At 46.8% G+C, this 11,450-nt stretch overlaps 4 protein-coding genes across 4 annotated transcripts; 1 reads left to right on the top strand and 3 right to left on the bottom strand.

The window, feature by feature from the left end:
* Window positions 1-1,782: 1,782 nt before the first annotated feature.
* LACBIDRAFT_334220 (uncharacterized protein) lies at window positions 1,783-3,053 on the bottom strand (the record flags this gene model as incomplete). Its single annotated transcript, XM_001888964.1, has 5 exons — window positions 1,783-1,927; window positions 2,017-2,137; window positions 2,276-2,497; window positions 2,646-2,847; window positions 2,952-3,053. 5 exons carry the CDS (start codon window positions 3,051-3,053, stop codon window positions 1,783-1,785), a joined length of 792 nt encoding a protein of 263 aa, XP_001888999.1.
* A 2,978-nt stretch (window positions 3,054-6,031) lies between these two features.
* On the bottom strand, window positions 6,032-6,640 carry LACBIDRAFT_334221 (uncharacterized protein; the record flags this gene model as incomplete). Its single annotated transcript, XM_001888965.1, has 2 exons — window positions 6,032-6,432; window positions 6,478-6,640. 2 exons carry the CDS (start codon window positions 6,638-6,640, stop codon window positions 6,032-6,034), a joined length of 564 nt encoding a protein of 187 aa, XP_001889000.1.
* Window positions 6,641-7,980: 1,340 nt separating this feature from the next.
* Window positions 7,981-8,285, top strand: LACBIDRAFT_314411 (uncharacterized protein; the record flags this gene model as incomplete). The annotated part of the gene is made up of 2 exons (XM_001888915.1): window positions 7,981-8,049; window positions 8,112-8,285. 2 exons carry the CDS (start codon window positions 7,981-7,983, stop codon window positions 8,283-8,285), a joined length of 243 nt encoding a protein of 80 aa, XP_001888950.1.
* Window positions 8,286-8,390: 105 nt separating this feature from the next.
* On the bottom strand, window positions 8,391-9,269 carry LACBIDRAFT_334222 (uncharacterized protein; the record flags this gene model as incomplete). Its single annotated transcript, XM_001888966.1, has 7 exons — window positions 8,391-8,416; window positions 8,464-8,487; window positions 8,600-8,740; window positions 8,792-8,810; window positions 8,876-8,947; window positions 8,973-9,039; window positions 9,199-9,269. The coding sequence occupies 7 exons, from the start codon at window positions 9,267-9,269 to the stop codon at window positions 8,391-8,393; spliced, it is 420 nt and encodes a 139-aa protein (XP_001889001.1).
* Between the last annotated feature and the right edge of the window lie 2,181 nt (window positions 9,270-11,450).

Raw genomic sequence — 11,450 nt, forward strand, 5'->3', positions numbered from 1 at the left:
ATATGTTGTTTGGTTTTGTTTTCATGGAGAAAAATGCAAAAAAAAAAACACAAAAAAGAAGCAACACTTTTGAAAATCTTTTACCTCATATCTTCACAATGGGAGCACTTCAGAACATAATTCAAACAGATTCGGGAAGCTATAGTGTAGGGCTACAACTTTCATTTTTGACCATTTTTGGTAATTGGTCATGTGACCAACATCCCAACATCCCATTATATGGACCCTGATAGGTAAAAACATTCTCCTCTTGGTTTTCTTCACTTTTGGTCAAACCAGGTGATGTTTCCTCTTTGGGATGGACCCTGAAATGGACCCTGAAGGCAGTGCCTGACATTCTGAGGGGGCAATGATAAATGCAGTAGGGTAGGTATGAAATAGCCCAGGCAGGGATATGAGATTGCAAAGGCAAGGATATGAAATAGCCCAAGGTAGGGAATGAAATAGATATGAAATTGCCCAGGCAGGGATATGAAATTATGCAGGAAGGGATATGAAATTGCCTAAGGCATGAAATGAAATGAATATGAAGTAGCCCAGGCAGGGATATGAGATTGCCCAGGCAAGGATATGAAATTACCCAGGCAGGGATATGAGATTGCCCAGGCAGGGATATGAAATTGCCCAAGGCAGAAATGGAATATGAAGTAGCCCAGGCAGGGATATGAGATTGCCCAGGCAAGGATATGAAATTGCCCAGGCAGGGATATGAGATTGCCCAGGCAAGGATATGAAATTGCCCAGGCAGGGATATGAAATCACCCAGGCAGGGATATGAGATTGCCCAGGCAAGGATATGAAATTGCCCAGGCAGGGATATGAGATTGCCCAGGCAAGGATATGAAATTGCCCAGGCAGGGATATGAAATCACCCAGGCAGGGATATGAAATTGCCTCAGGCAAGAAATGAAATGAATATGAAGTAGCCCAGGCAGGGATATGAGATTGCCCAGGCAAGGATATGAAATTGCCCAGGCAGGGATATGAAATCACCCAGGCAGGGATATGAAATTGCCTCAGGCAAGAAATGAAATGAATATGAAGTAGCCCAGGCAGGGATATGAGATTGCTCAGGAAAGGATATGAAATTGCCCAGGCAGGGATATGAAATTGTCCAGGCAGGGATATGAAATGAATATGAAGTAGCCCAGGCAAGGATATGAAAAGGCAATGAAATAAGGCTGGGTAGGCAATGAAATTAAAAGTCAGGCAAGAATGAAATAGCAATGAAACAATGCTGGGTAGACAATGAAATGGAAGGCCAGGCAGTAATGAAATTGCAATGAAGGAGTATTGAAATATGTCTCAGGACAGTTATGAAATAGTCATGAGAAGCACTGGTAAAGAAATGAAATACATTTCATAAGTTTTGCCTACTCTTCTCATTTCATAAATTCATTAGGCAGTGTGGATGTCGGTGTGCAGGCACTTGCCTGTATTTTATCATAAAAGTGGTAGCTACTAGTGGGGGTAGTCGATTGGTTTATGGGTCTCGACCACTATGTACCTACCAACCTTTTTATGTCCACCTTCCGCTTCCTTCTTCTAATTATGCAATTGGCCGCCCTCTCTCTCTTTATATATGCTTACTCCCCTACCATCCCCTCCCCCCGATCTGATACTCGCTTGGCTTACGGTTTTTTAATATCTCTTTCTCCCTGTTTTGTTTTATACCTCAATATAAACTCAATGCCATGCAATACAATGGACATTGTTGAACTCCACAGCACACCTAGAACTACCACACAAAGTACGCCTATTTGGTCTGACTTTATTAATAAATTATAAGAACAAGAGGGCATGGGCACAGATGGAGGTAAGCGCGAGTCCGAGTGGGAAGACGAAATTAGTCAGGAACTTCGAAGGGTTGCTTTGAACTTGGGAGCCCCAAGAACCCGAGTCGGGGTCCGGTTCGGAAGCGCCAAGACTAACTATCAGCGGGATTATGGATAGGATATGGTTGGGAGGGAGCTCAATGAAGAAATGGTGAAGCAGGACGGTATTCGGTGGATGTACAACCCAGTGGAGGCGCGGTCCACCTCAGGCTGCACCTCAGTAGAGTTGCTTTGATTGATTGTGAGCTCGGTGGCTTGAAGGGGACCTCGGGCACGCTGTGCTAGTAGTGGACGGAGATGACCTAGCAGGCCAATCACGAGTGTTTATGTAGAAGAGAGAGATAGGCTTCTTGTTGGGATACCGCCTTGTTACGGTCTTGAGTTGACTACAAAGTAGTGAGGGTAAGCATGGGGAAAGTCGCCTCTGTTGAGCATGCCACCTTTCAAGAGAACGAGAGGTGCTGGGGGAGGTGGGCAGGTTGTCCCCTTTGCCATGACGACGAATGAAACATTCAACTGGGGTAGAAGGTAGCACGCAGTACACCACACGAGAGCATCGGTTTGGATGCGAAAAAGGGGGTAGAGCTTAGGACTAACGGATTGGGACACCTGGAGCGATTGGGCAAATGTCGAGGGGCGGAGAGAGACAGGTTCAGGAAAATCTAGAAAGTCCCGGCAAATATGGATCGTTCAATGGAATGAGATGTCTAGCACAAGAAATGAGCCATGAGGATAAGGCTACGAGGAGGAAGCTGTGACTGCCTCACTTTTAAAGACGGAAGATGTGTGGTTCGAGTTCTAGTCCGTTACCATGAACAAAACTTCGAGCCTCTTGACATCGGACAGCACGTCGAGCCTCTTGACATCGGACAGCACGTTGCACATGTTTGAGTGCATCATCGCGAGAATCTCCAGGAGGCGTTCGGATTGGGAAACCTCGACGGATAGTAAAGATCAGGATGCAAGGAGAGAAAGCAGGGTGTGGTTTGGACTCATGTAGGCACAGGAAGTACTGCACGCCATGAATCTCAAGATAGGGTATGGTTAGATGTGCAAAAGACGAGGCATGATGAGGAGGCCAAGATGAATGGCGGAGGAGTGCTTTACACACCTCACGACGGAAGATGTGTGGTTTGAGCTCCCGCCGTCTGTTACCGTGAACAATGCCTCGAATTTGGCGGGCTCAAGGTAGCGATTGCGGAGATTGGGATGTAGCATTGCCATACAAAGGCCCTCCGATTCAAGTGAAATCTCGATCGATAGAAAAGGCCAGGATAGAATGAAGGAAGGGCGTGGAGAGGATATCCTGCCAATGACAAAATAGATGATCAAGACTTGGATGGATGGGGATAAATGGTAGAAGGAACGAGCCATGAGTAGAAGGCCAAGAGGATGGAGGAGGAAGTGGCGAGATGTAGCCGGGACGCAAGGAGGAAAGGTTCGGATATCCTGCCAAACACGAAGTGGATAGTCAAGCTTCACGATGGGTTACGGTAACCAGTCAAAGGATGGATTGGCAAGGAGGCGAAGAGGATAAGGAGTGGTTTGAGGTTTCGTCCGTTACCGTGAACCTGGAGGTGAAGGTGTTCGGATTAGGGAGACCCCGACTAATAGCGCAGGTCGGAACCCAAGGGGGTAAAGATTCGGATTCTAGACGATGCTGGGTAGATGTATGTAGCGGAAGAACATAAGATTTGCCTGCCCAACGTGCGTCAATCAAGCCACAGTTCTTGGATCCGGGATCTCTAGATGACCACTCCTAGACAGAGTTACTGTTCAAGTAGAGTGCTCGAGCATGTCGGCACAAGCAACTTGTTGTCTCCTCAGAAAGGGAGAGTCGTTTTGGGGCGTAGATGCAATACGACCGTGGGTAGCGAGTTGGCGCTGCTGTCAATGTCGTTTTTGTGGTGGTGGAAGGGAGGACTTTACACTCCCCCACATATTCCGGTTGGACTCCGGATGGACTCCGGCGGACTCCAGATGGATTACTGCTGTTCATCCAGTATTTTTTCTAATTTTTTCTTTGGTGGCAACCCAGCCAAATGTTAGTCTAGAATCCAGCTGGACTCCAGCTGGACTCCAGGTCCACCATCTGGACTGCATGGACTCCACCTCATAACACAGTCAACCAGCCAGACTCCAGATGGAGTCCAGCAGGAGTTTACAATTTCTGTTTATTTATTATTGTTATTATTAGACAAAGAAAAAAGAATGCCATGACCGGGAATTGAACACTCAATCACTTGGGCAGGTAAAAGCTGCCACAATAAACCACTACACCACGAAGGCTTTATTATCTGAACGATCTTTACACATCATATACCCTTGCTCCCAGCACGTTCCGAAAGCAGGCCAAACACGTTGGCTTTGTTGCCACGTCGTCGTCTTTTGTCTTCCCACCACCACCTTCCCACCTCCAACCTCGTTCAACACATCCAACCACCCCACCTCGCACAAACCGACCTCACGACAACGGCAACCCCACGCAACAACAACACACCCCACCAATGCCAACAACGGCCCACCACCACCACCAAGGCCGATGACAGGATGGCAACGGCGACCCACCACCACCCACGACACGATGACGTGTCAACGACATGCGAGTACGACAACACGCAAGGACGACGACGCGCGAGGACGACGACGCGCGAGGACGACGACGATGACACGCGACAACGATGACAAGCGACAACGATGACACGCGGCGACGACGACACGCGGCGACGATGACGACACGCAACAACAACGACAATGACGACAGCGACGACACGCAACAGCGACGACACACAACGACGACCACAACGACTACGACACGCGACGACCACGACGACTATGACACGCGACGACTACGACACGCGACGATGACAGCGACGACAACGACACGCAAAAACGACCACATCACGCAACAACAACGACACGCGACAACAACAACGAATGGCCGCCCTGGGACGACAACACAACGCCCATGCAGGACGCGACGAGGGCCAAGGACCACCACTCCTTGCCCCCTTCATTACTCACCACCCCCTCCCATACTGCTCACCACTCACTCCCCCTTCCATTCCTCTCTCCCCCCTCCACTCCTCTCTCTCCCCCCTCTCTCTCCCTTCCACTCTCCCTCCATTCCACCCTCCCTTTTCCCTTTCCCTTCCCCTCCATTCCTCTGTCCCCCTCCATTCCTCTCAACCCCTCCCTCTTTCCCTTCTCCCTTTCCCTCACCCCTCCATTCCTCTCTCCCTTCTCCCCCCTCCCTCCCTGATCACCACTCCCTCCCCCCCACTCCCTCCCCTCTGTAACATAGAATATATTAAAATTAACTTATTTAGTTACTAAATATACTTCAATTTTGTTTCTATATAGTTATATATACAGTCATCAATACAATATCTGTTCACCTATGAATTTTGTATGGAATTTTGAGGTGGGAGAAGGTCTGACTTGTTAAAATTCCACAACATTCCTTGAGAGAGTCCAGACAGAGTCTATGCAGACTCCCAGTACTTTACCATCCCCCACATAATCCACATGGACTCCACTGGATTCCACTGGATTCCACTGGACTTCACTACATACTGGCAATATCCACAAATCTGGACTCCACTGGACTCCCAGCACAAAACTGGACTGGACTGGACTGCAAATCACAAAACTGGACTGGACTGGACTCCACTGGACTCTCCCAACACAAAACTGGACTGGACTGGACTGCCACAGACCTAAGTTAATCCAGAATTCCTCTTCAAAACAAAAAATAAAATTGAAGTATATTCATTAATTAAATTAATTAAATTTACATAGATTCTATGTTACAGAGGGGGGAGGGAGGGGGAAGGGAAAGGGAAAGGGAGGGGAAAGGGAAAGGGAGGGGAAAGGGAAAGGGAAAGGGAAAGGGAGGGGAAAGGGAAAGGGAGGGGGAAGAGAGGAATGAATAGAGGGGGGAGGGAGCAAGGGAGGGGGAAGGAAAGGGAGGGGGGGAGAGAGGAGCAAGGAAAGGGGGAGGGGGGAAAGGGGGAGAGACTGAAGGGGGGAGAGACTGAAGGGGAGTGGGAGTGGTGAAGAGAGGAGGTAGTGATGGGGGGAGAGAGTGGAGGGGAAGGGTGATGCTGCTGGGCCCTTGTCGCCGTTCAGCGCTGGCGGGCGCTTGTCGTTTTTTGTGGGCGTATCGTTTTTCGGGTGTGGTGGGGGCGGCGTTTTCATCGGTGCTCGTTCGTCGTCGTTGTCGTGTGTCGTCGTCCCGGCGTGTCGTTGTCGTTGTCGTCACGTGTCGTTGTCGTGTGTCGTTGTCCCGGCGTGTAGTCGTTGTTGTCGTTGTCGTCATGTGTCGTCGTCCTCACGTGTCGTCGTTGTTTTTGTGGGCGGGGGTCGTTTTTCATGGGCGGTGGCTGGTTTTCGTGTGACGTGGCAGCAGGCGGTGGTGGGCGGTGGCCGTTTTCCGTGGGCGCTCGTTCGTGTGCTCGGCTTCGCGTGTTGTCATCATCGTGCTTGCGTGTCGTCGTGCTCGCGTTTTGTCGTGCTCGCATGTCGTCGTCGTGCTCACGTGTCGTCATTGTCGCCGTCCTCATGTGCCGTGCATGGGTGGTTGCTGGCATCGTGCCTGTCGTGGTGAGAACGGAGGAATGGGGTGGTGGGGCATACGTACCCCTTGCCCATGACGTTGCCACGTCATGGGCGTTGTCCCTCGTCCTTGGTCCATCGTTCCGCGCTGGGGGTGTCGTTGTCGTTAGCATGGGTGTCGTGTGCGTCGTTAGCATGGGCGTGGGCGTGGGCGTCGTGTGCGTCGTTAGCGTGGGCATGGGCGTCATCGGCGGCGTTGAGATGTGAATGGTGGTGGTGGTGGACACAGGGGAGAACCGGCTATTTGGCCAATGGGCACATGAGTAAGCAAATGTTGATTGGAGGCATTAATGCTCTCCCATATTCTTCCCATATGCCTACCATGCACATTTGAAATTTAATTCAAGTAAGCTCCAAAATGCAAATATCATGGAATTCCTAGCCACAGAAAAAATATGCCCATTAAAATGGGCTATCATATGTGGCTGATTTGTTTATTTAATATGTGACCACAATGTGCCCAATAGGCGGATTCTGGTCACATGCTTGATGTATCACCATGCTAAAGTAAATATGCACACACAAATGCAATTAACATGGGACTGCTGAGCACATGTATATGACATATCAAATGAAATGCATCCAATGTAATCAGGGGGCAAATTGAAAAGCCACAGAAAAAATGTACCCATCATGTAGGCAAGATGTGGTTGTCATGCACATGCTGGAGAAATTTATCATGAGAGCAACATTGAAGTGATGGTAACATTCTGATTATATACAAAACATTCTTCAAATTTGCCCCAGCAGCACATGAAAGAGATATTTTGGTCACATTTAAAATGTAATGCTTCCATTTGCTTCAAAATGAATCCAGTGTTTTGTTGGCAGTACCATTTATAATAAGCCTGGTGTAGCCATGCAAAAGTATAGTGAATGATCAAAAAAAATCAAAAAACTTGGCATTTGCCCAGGAAACACATTGAAAAAAAAAAAAAAAAATTATTAGATGAGGTAAATTTTAAATTTTTCAAGAAAGAATGCAGCTGTTATAGTTAAATCTGGTAGCTCTATTATTAAAAGTTAGAGAAAGGGGGTGGCAGGGTAACTTCCAGCCAACCTATCAATAGACCGGTTCATTAGCTGTCAGTGAATAATTATTAATAATGGACATTAATATGTAATATAATAGTTGTTGTTGTTAGCTGTAGATGACATCATGATAGTAAGCTACGCACTGTAGCATAATGATTGTTGTTATCACTACTAACTGTGATAGATAATACTAATTATAATAGTAAGCTATTGGATAATTATTAAGAATGCTAATTTATGACATCGGTCAACGCTGACTATGATAATAAATGTTGTTATCAATGCTAACTATGGTAGATAATAGTGCGATAGTGATACAGACACTATACCCTAACGAATTTAACGACATCAATCCTCGACTATTACCGTGGACTACAGTCCCCCGACTTCCGTGTTTGTTGGATTGCACCAGCATCAGTATCGCACGGAAGTGAGTACTTTTCCTGCAGCCCTTCTCGTGCAACTTTGTTCAGCAACTATCTAGGATCTCCCCATGGTGCTCAGCTCCAGGAACACCAGCCCGAGTCCCATGTCCGAATTTGATATAGAAGGTGATAGTTCCGTAGGTTCTTTCACTCCTTTTCTTTCTCTTTATTTTGTCTCATGGTCTGTTTCCCTCAACAGGAGAGCGATAATTTGGCGGAGACGATGGCTTCTCTTACTGAGTGGGTACAAGAATTATCAGACTCTTTACAAGGGGTCATAGAGTGTCTCACATGCAATGAGGATGAACAGCCCAGCAGGGTTATGGAAATCAAGATAGACGGTTCTACCTTGTGTTCCATTGCTTTCAAGTAGATTGTTAGTAGGATTGTTATGTGTTATAAATGACGACTTGTTTCGCATCTTCCACCATGGTAAGGAAGGTCACGAGTCCGTCGTAGCGTGGATCTTTTCATCCCCTCAGAAGTTACCATTTTCAGGAGGGTCTAAATTTAAAGAACTTGCGGCTAGAAACGAGGTTGACAAAGCGTACCAGATCGAAGTGACGCTACCAAGGCTGCGAAAGACGGGCATTGTCAGCAACGAAACGATAGGCGGACAGATATCACTATGATAGAATCACTGATGTAGTGAGCACAAGTCGAGGGAAGCAGCTAATCAGTACACACCGCCCCACAGATCGCTGCACAAAAAGCATGTCAGCGTGAAGGCCTTGAATATGAGGTCTGCGAGGTCGGTGGCACCAGATTTGCGGTTTCGTGAGTGGGGCTCAGAGCGCCCTTCAGCATCAGCCTCTTTCCGTTTGAATGCTTTTGGAGTGCACGGTATCATTGTACTATAATGCCTTACATCCTATTTACCGACTTCACCAGCGTACGTCTATTTAGCTGTCACCTAAAATGGCGGTAAGATTCGAACAAGGGAATGCAGGAGAGCCGTCTTACCTCTCCGCTCTGTGAGGGGTCGTACTCGTCCACCTGAAATGTTGGATTTCCAGTGCTCGCCTTGTTTCCGACCTTTTGCCATGAGAGATGAACGCACTGGATTAAAACCCGCCAATCGCTGACGCCATGTGTCGATGTCTTTTGGTTGACTGAACAATATAGATCTGAAGTAGCATGAGCAGAGTATGACAGAGTTGATGGTGTGTTGATTCCTTACATAATTACGTGCAAGTGGTTCGTTGGCACCCATCGTGAACTCCTTCTGCAGCGCTCAACGGGATGACCAAATCGGGGAGGCAGTCTCGCGGATTACTGTCCTTTACATTATGACGAAGTCACCAGGTTTGATGAAGTAGGTAACTGTCTTCTTGATGGGCTTGTCCCTTAAGAACATTGCGGTCGTCAATTTTTTGATAAAGTGAATGAAAACGAGAGACCGGGTGCTGAGAGATGGACTCTTTCAGCAGCGTCTTCGGGACATCATGCTGCATGTGTCGAGTCGTGGTGCTACAAGGAAGGTCGGGCAATTGGCTGTGTACCGATTTGACCTACATGGTGCATGTCAGCAAAGAGAGTGTACAGGGGGGAGAGTGGGGGATAACAAACGATGGCCTGCCAATTACTTTTGATGGGTTCCCATTGCGATAAAGGCAAAGGGAGGAGCGCGGAGTTGGATGCTGAGGTCTCTGACGCCGCTGGGAGAACTCTGGAGAGTTGGGGCGCACCTGGTCCAGCACGCCTAATTGGTGCGAAGCAACGAAAACGATGTAAATCATCGAATTTTCGAAGCCCTACCCCAACTCACTCGTCCCTCCGTATCACAATGCGCCTTCTGCCATTCCATCGCCGGCCGTGGTCAAGAGCTGGATGTCCACCTGGTTAGCAGTCACCAGTCAATTGTCAGTGGTTAGCAAATGACAAAGCCTGGACAAGACCTCGTGTTAGATCTTGTGGAATGACTCAATATCCTTCTTTTTGTCAAAATTCTTCGTCCCCTCGGTTTTGAGTGTGTCGAGCACGGAATCAGCAGCACTCCGAGCGCAGTACGCACAGAGGAAAGAATAATTTCGTAAACTGCGCGTGTTTCCCCAGTCTGTGGACGATATGTGATGCCTTCATGATCAACATCTTGCGTCGCCTCAACGACCGATGACACCATGGGGAACGACAATCTTGAGACAAGCATTTCCCTGTACTTATTACGGGTTGCCCTCTAACTTCTAAGTCGTCAGGTAAACTATAAGGTTGCTCTTTATTATCCCTCATGAGGCTAGCAATTACCCTTGAATTACCCTCTACACGCATTGACGAGACTCTTACCGAGGATCTAGAAAAGTCCTCCATCTCGTCGTCGAGGATCAGGATAGATGTCAGTATAGGTGTCGTTAAATAGGTGTATGTCGTTAGGGTACCATAGTTAGCATTGATAACAACAATTATTATCATAGTTAGCGTTGATAATGATGTCATACTTAAATTAGCATTCTTAATAATTATCCATAGCTTACTATTATCTAGTTAGCATTGATAACTATGTTATACATAGCTTACTATGCAATAGTTATCACTAACACTTTCCATTATCAATAATTATCCACACTTGGACACTGACAGTTAATGAAGCTGGTCTATTGATACCTTGTTGACCCTGCCACCCCTTTCTCTAACTTTTACTAGAGGTACCAAATTTTACTATAATATCCAAGCCAACAGCTGCATTCTTTTTTTGAGAAATTCAAAATTTACCCCCATGTAATAATTTTTTTTTCTTTCTCAATGTGTTTCCTGGGTAAATGCCAAGTATATTTTCTTAAATTATCATTCACTATACTTTCACATGGCTACACCAGGCTTATTATAAATGGTACTGCCCAGAAAATACTGTATTCATTTTGAAGGAAATGGAAGCATTACATCTTAAATGTGACCAAAATATCTCTTTCATGTGCCACTGGGGCAAATTTGAAGAATATTTTATATGTAATCAGAGTATTACCATTACTTCAATGTTGCTCTGATGATAAATTTCTCCAGTATGTGCATGACAACCACATCTTGCCTGCATGATGGGTACATTTTTTCTGTGGCTTTTCAATTTGCCCCCTGATTACATTGGATGCATTTCATTTGATATGTCATATACATGTGCCCAGCAGTCCCATGTTAATTGCATTTGTGTGTGCATATTTACTTTAGCATGGTGATACATCAAGCATGTGACCAGAATCCGCCTATTGGGCACATTGTGGTCACATATTAAATAAACAAATCAGCCACATATGATAGCCCATTTTAATGGGCATATTTTTTCTGTGGCTAGGAATTCCATGATATTTGCATTTTGGAGCTTACTTGAATTAAATTTCAAATGTGCATGGTAGGCATATGGGAAGAATATGGGAGAGCATTAATGCCTCCAATCAACATTTGCTTACTCATGTGCCCATTGGCCAAATAGCTGGTTCTCCCCTGTGGGAAGGGAAAGGGATGGTCACGGCAGTGTGACCATCCCACAAACAGGCGACGTGACGATATGGCACACCCTCAAGTAAGTCACGTGACCTCACCCCGCAGA

This window comes from Laccaria bicolor, genomic scaffold (genome assembly GCF_000143565.1).
Source record: "Laccaria bicolor S238N-H82 LACBIscaffold_60 genomic scaffold, whole genome shotgun sequence".
Lineage (NCBI taxonomy): Eukaryota > Fungi > Basidiomycota > Agaricomycetes > Agaricales > Hydnangiaceae > Laccaria > Laccaria bicolor.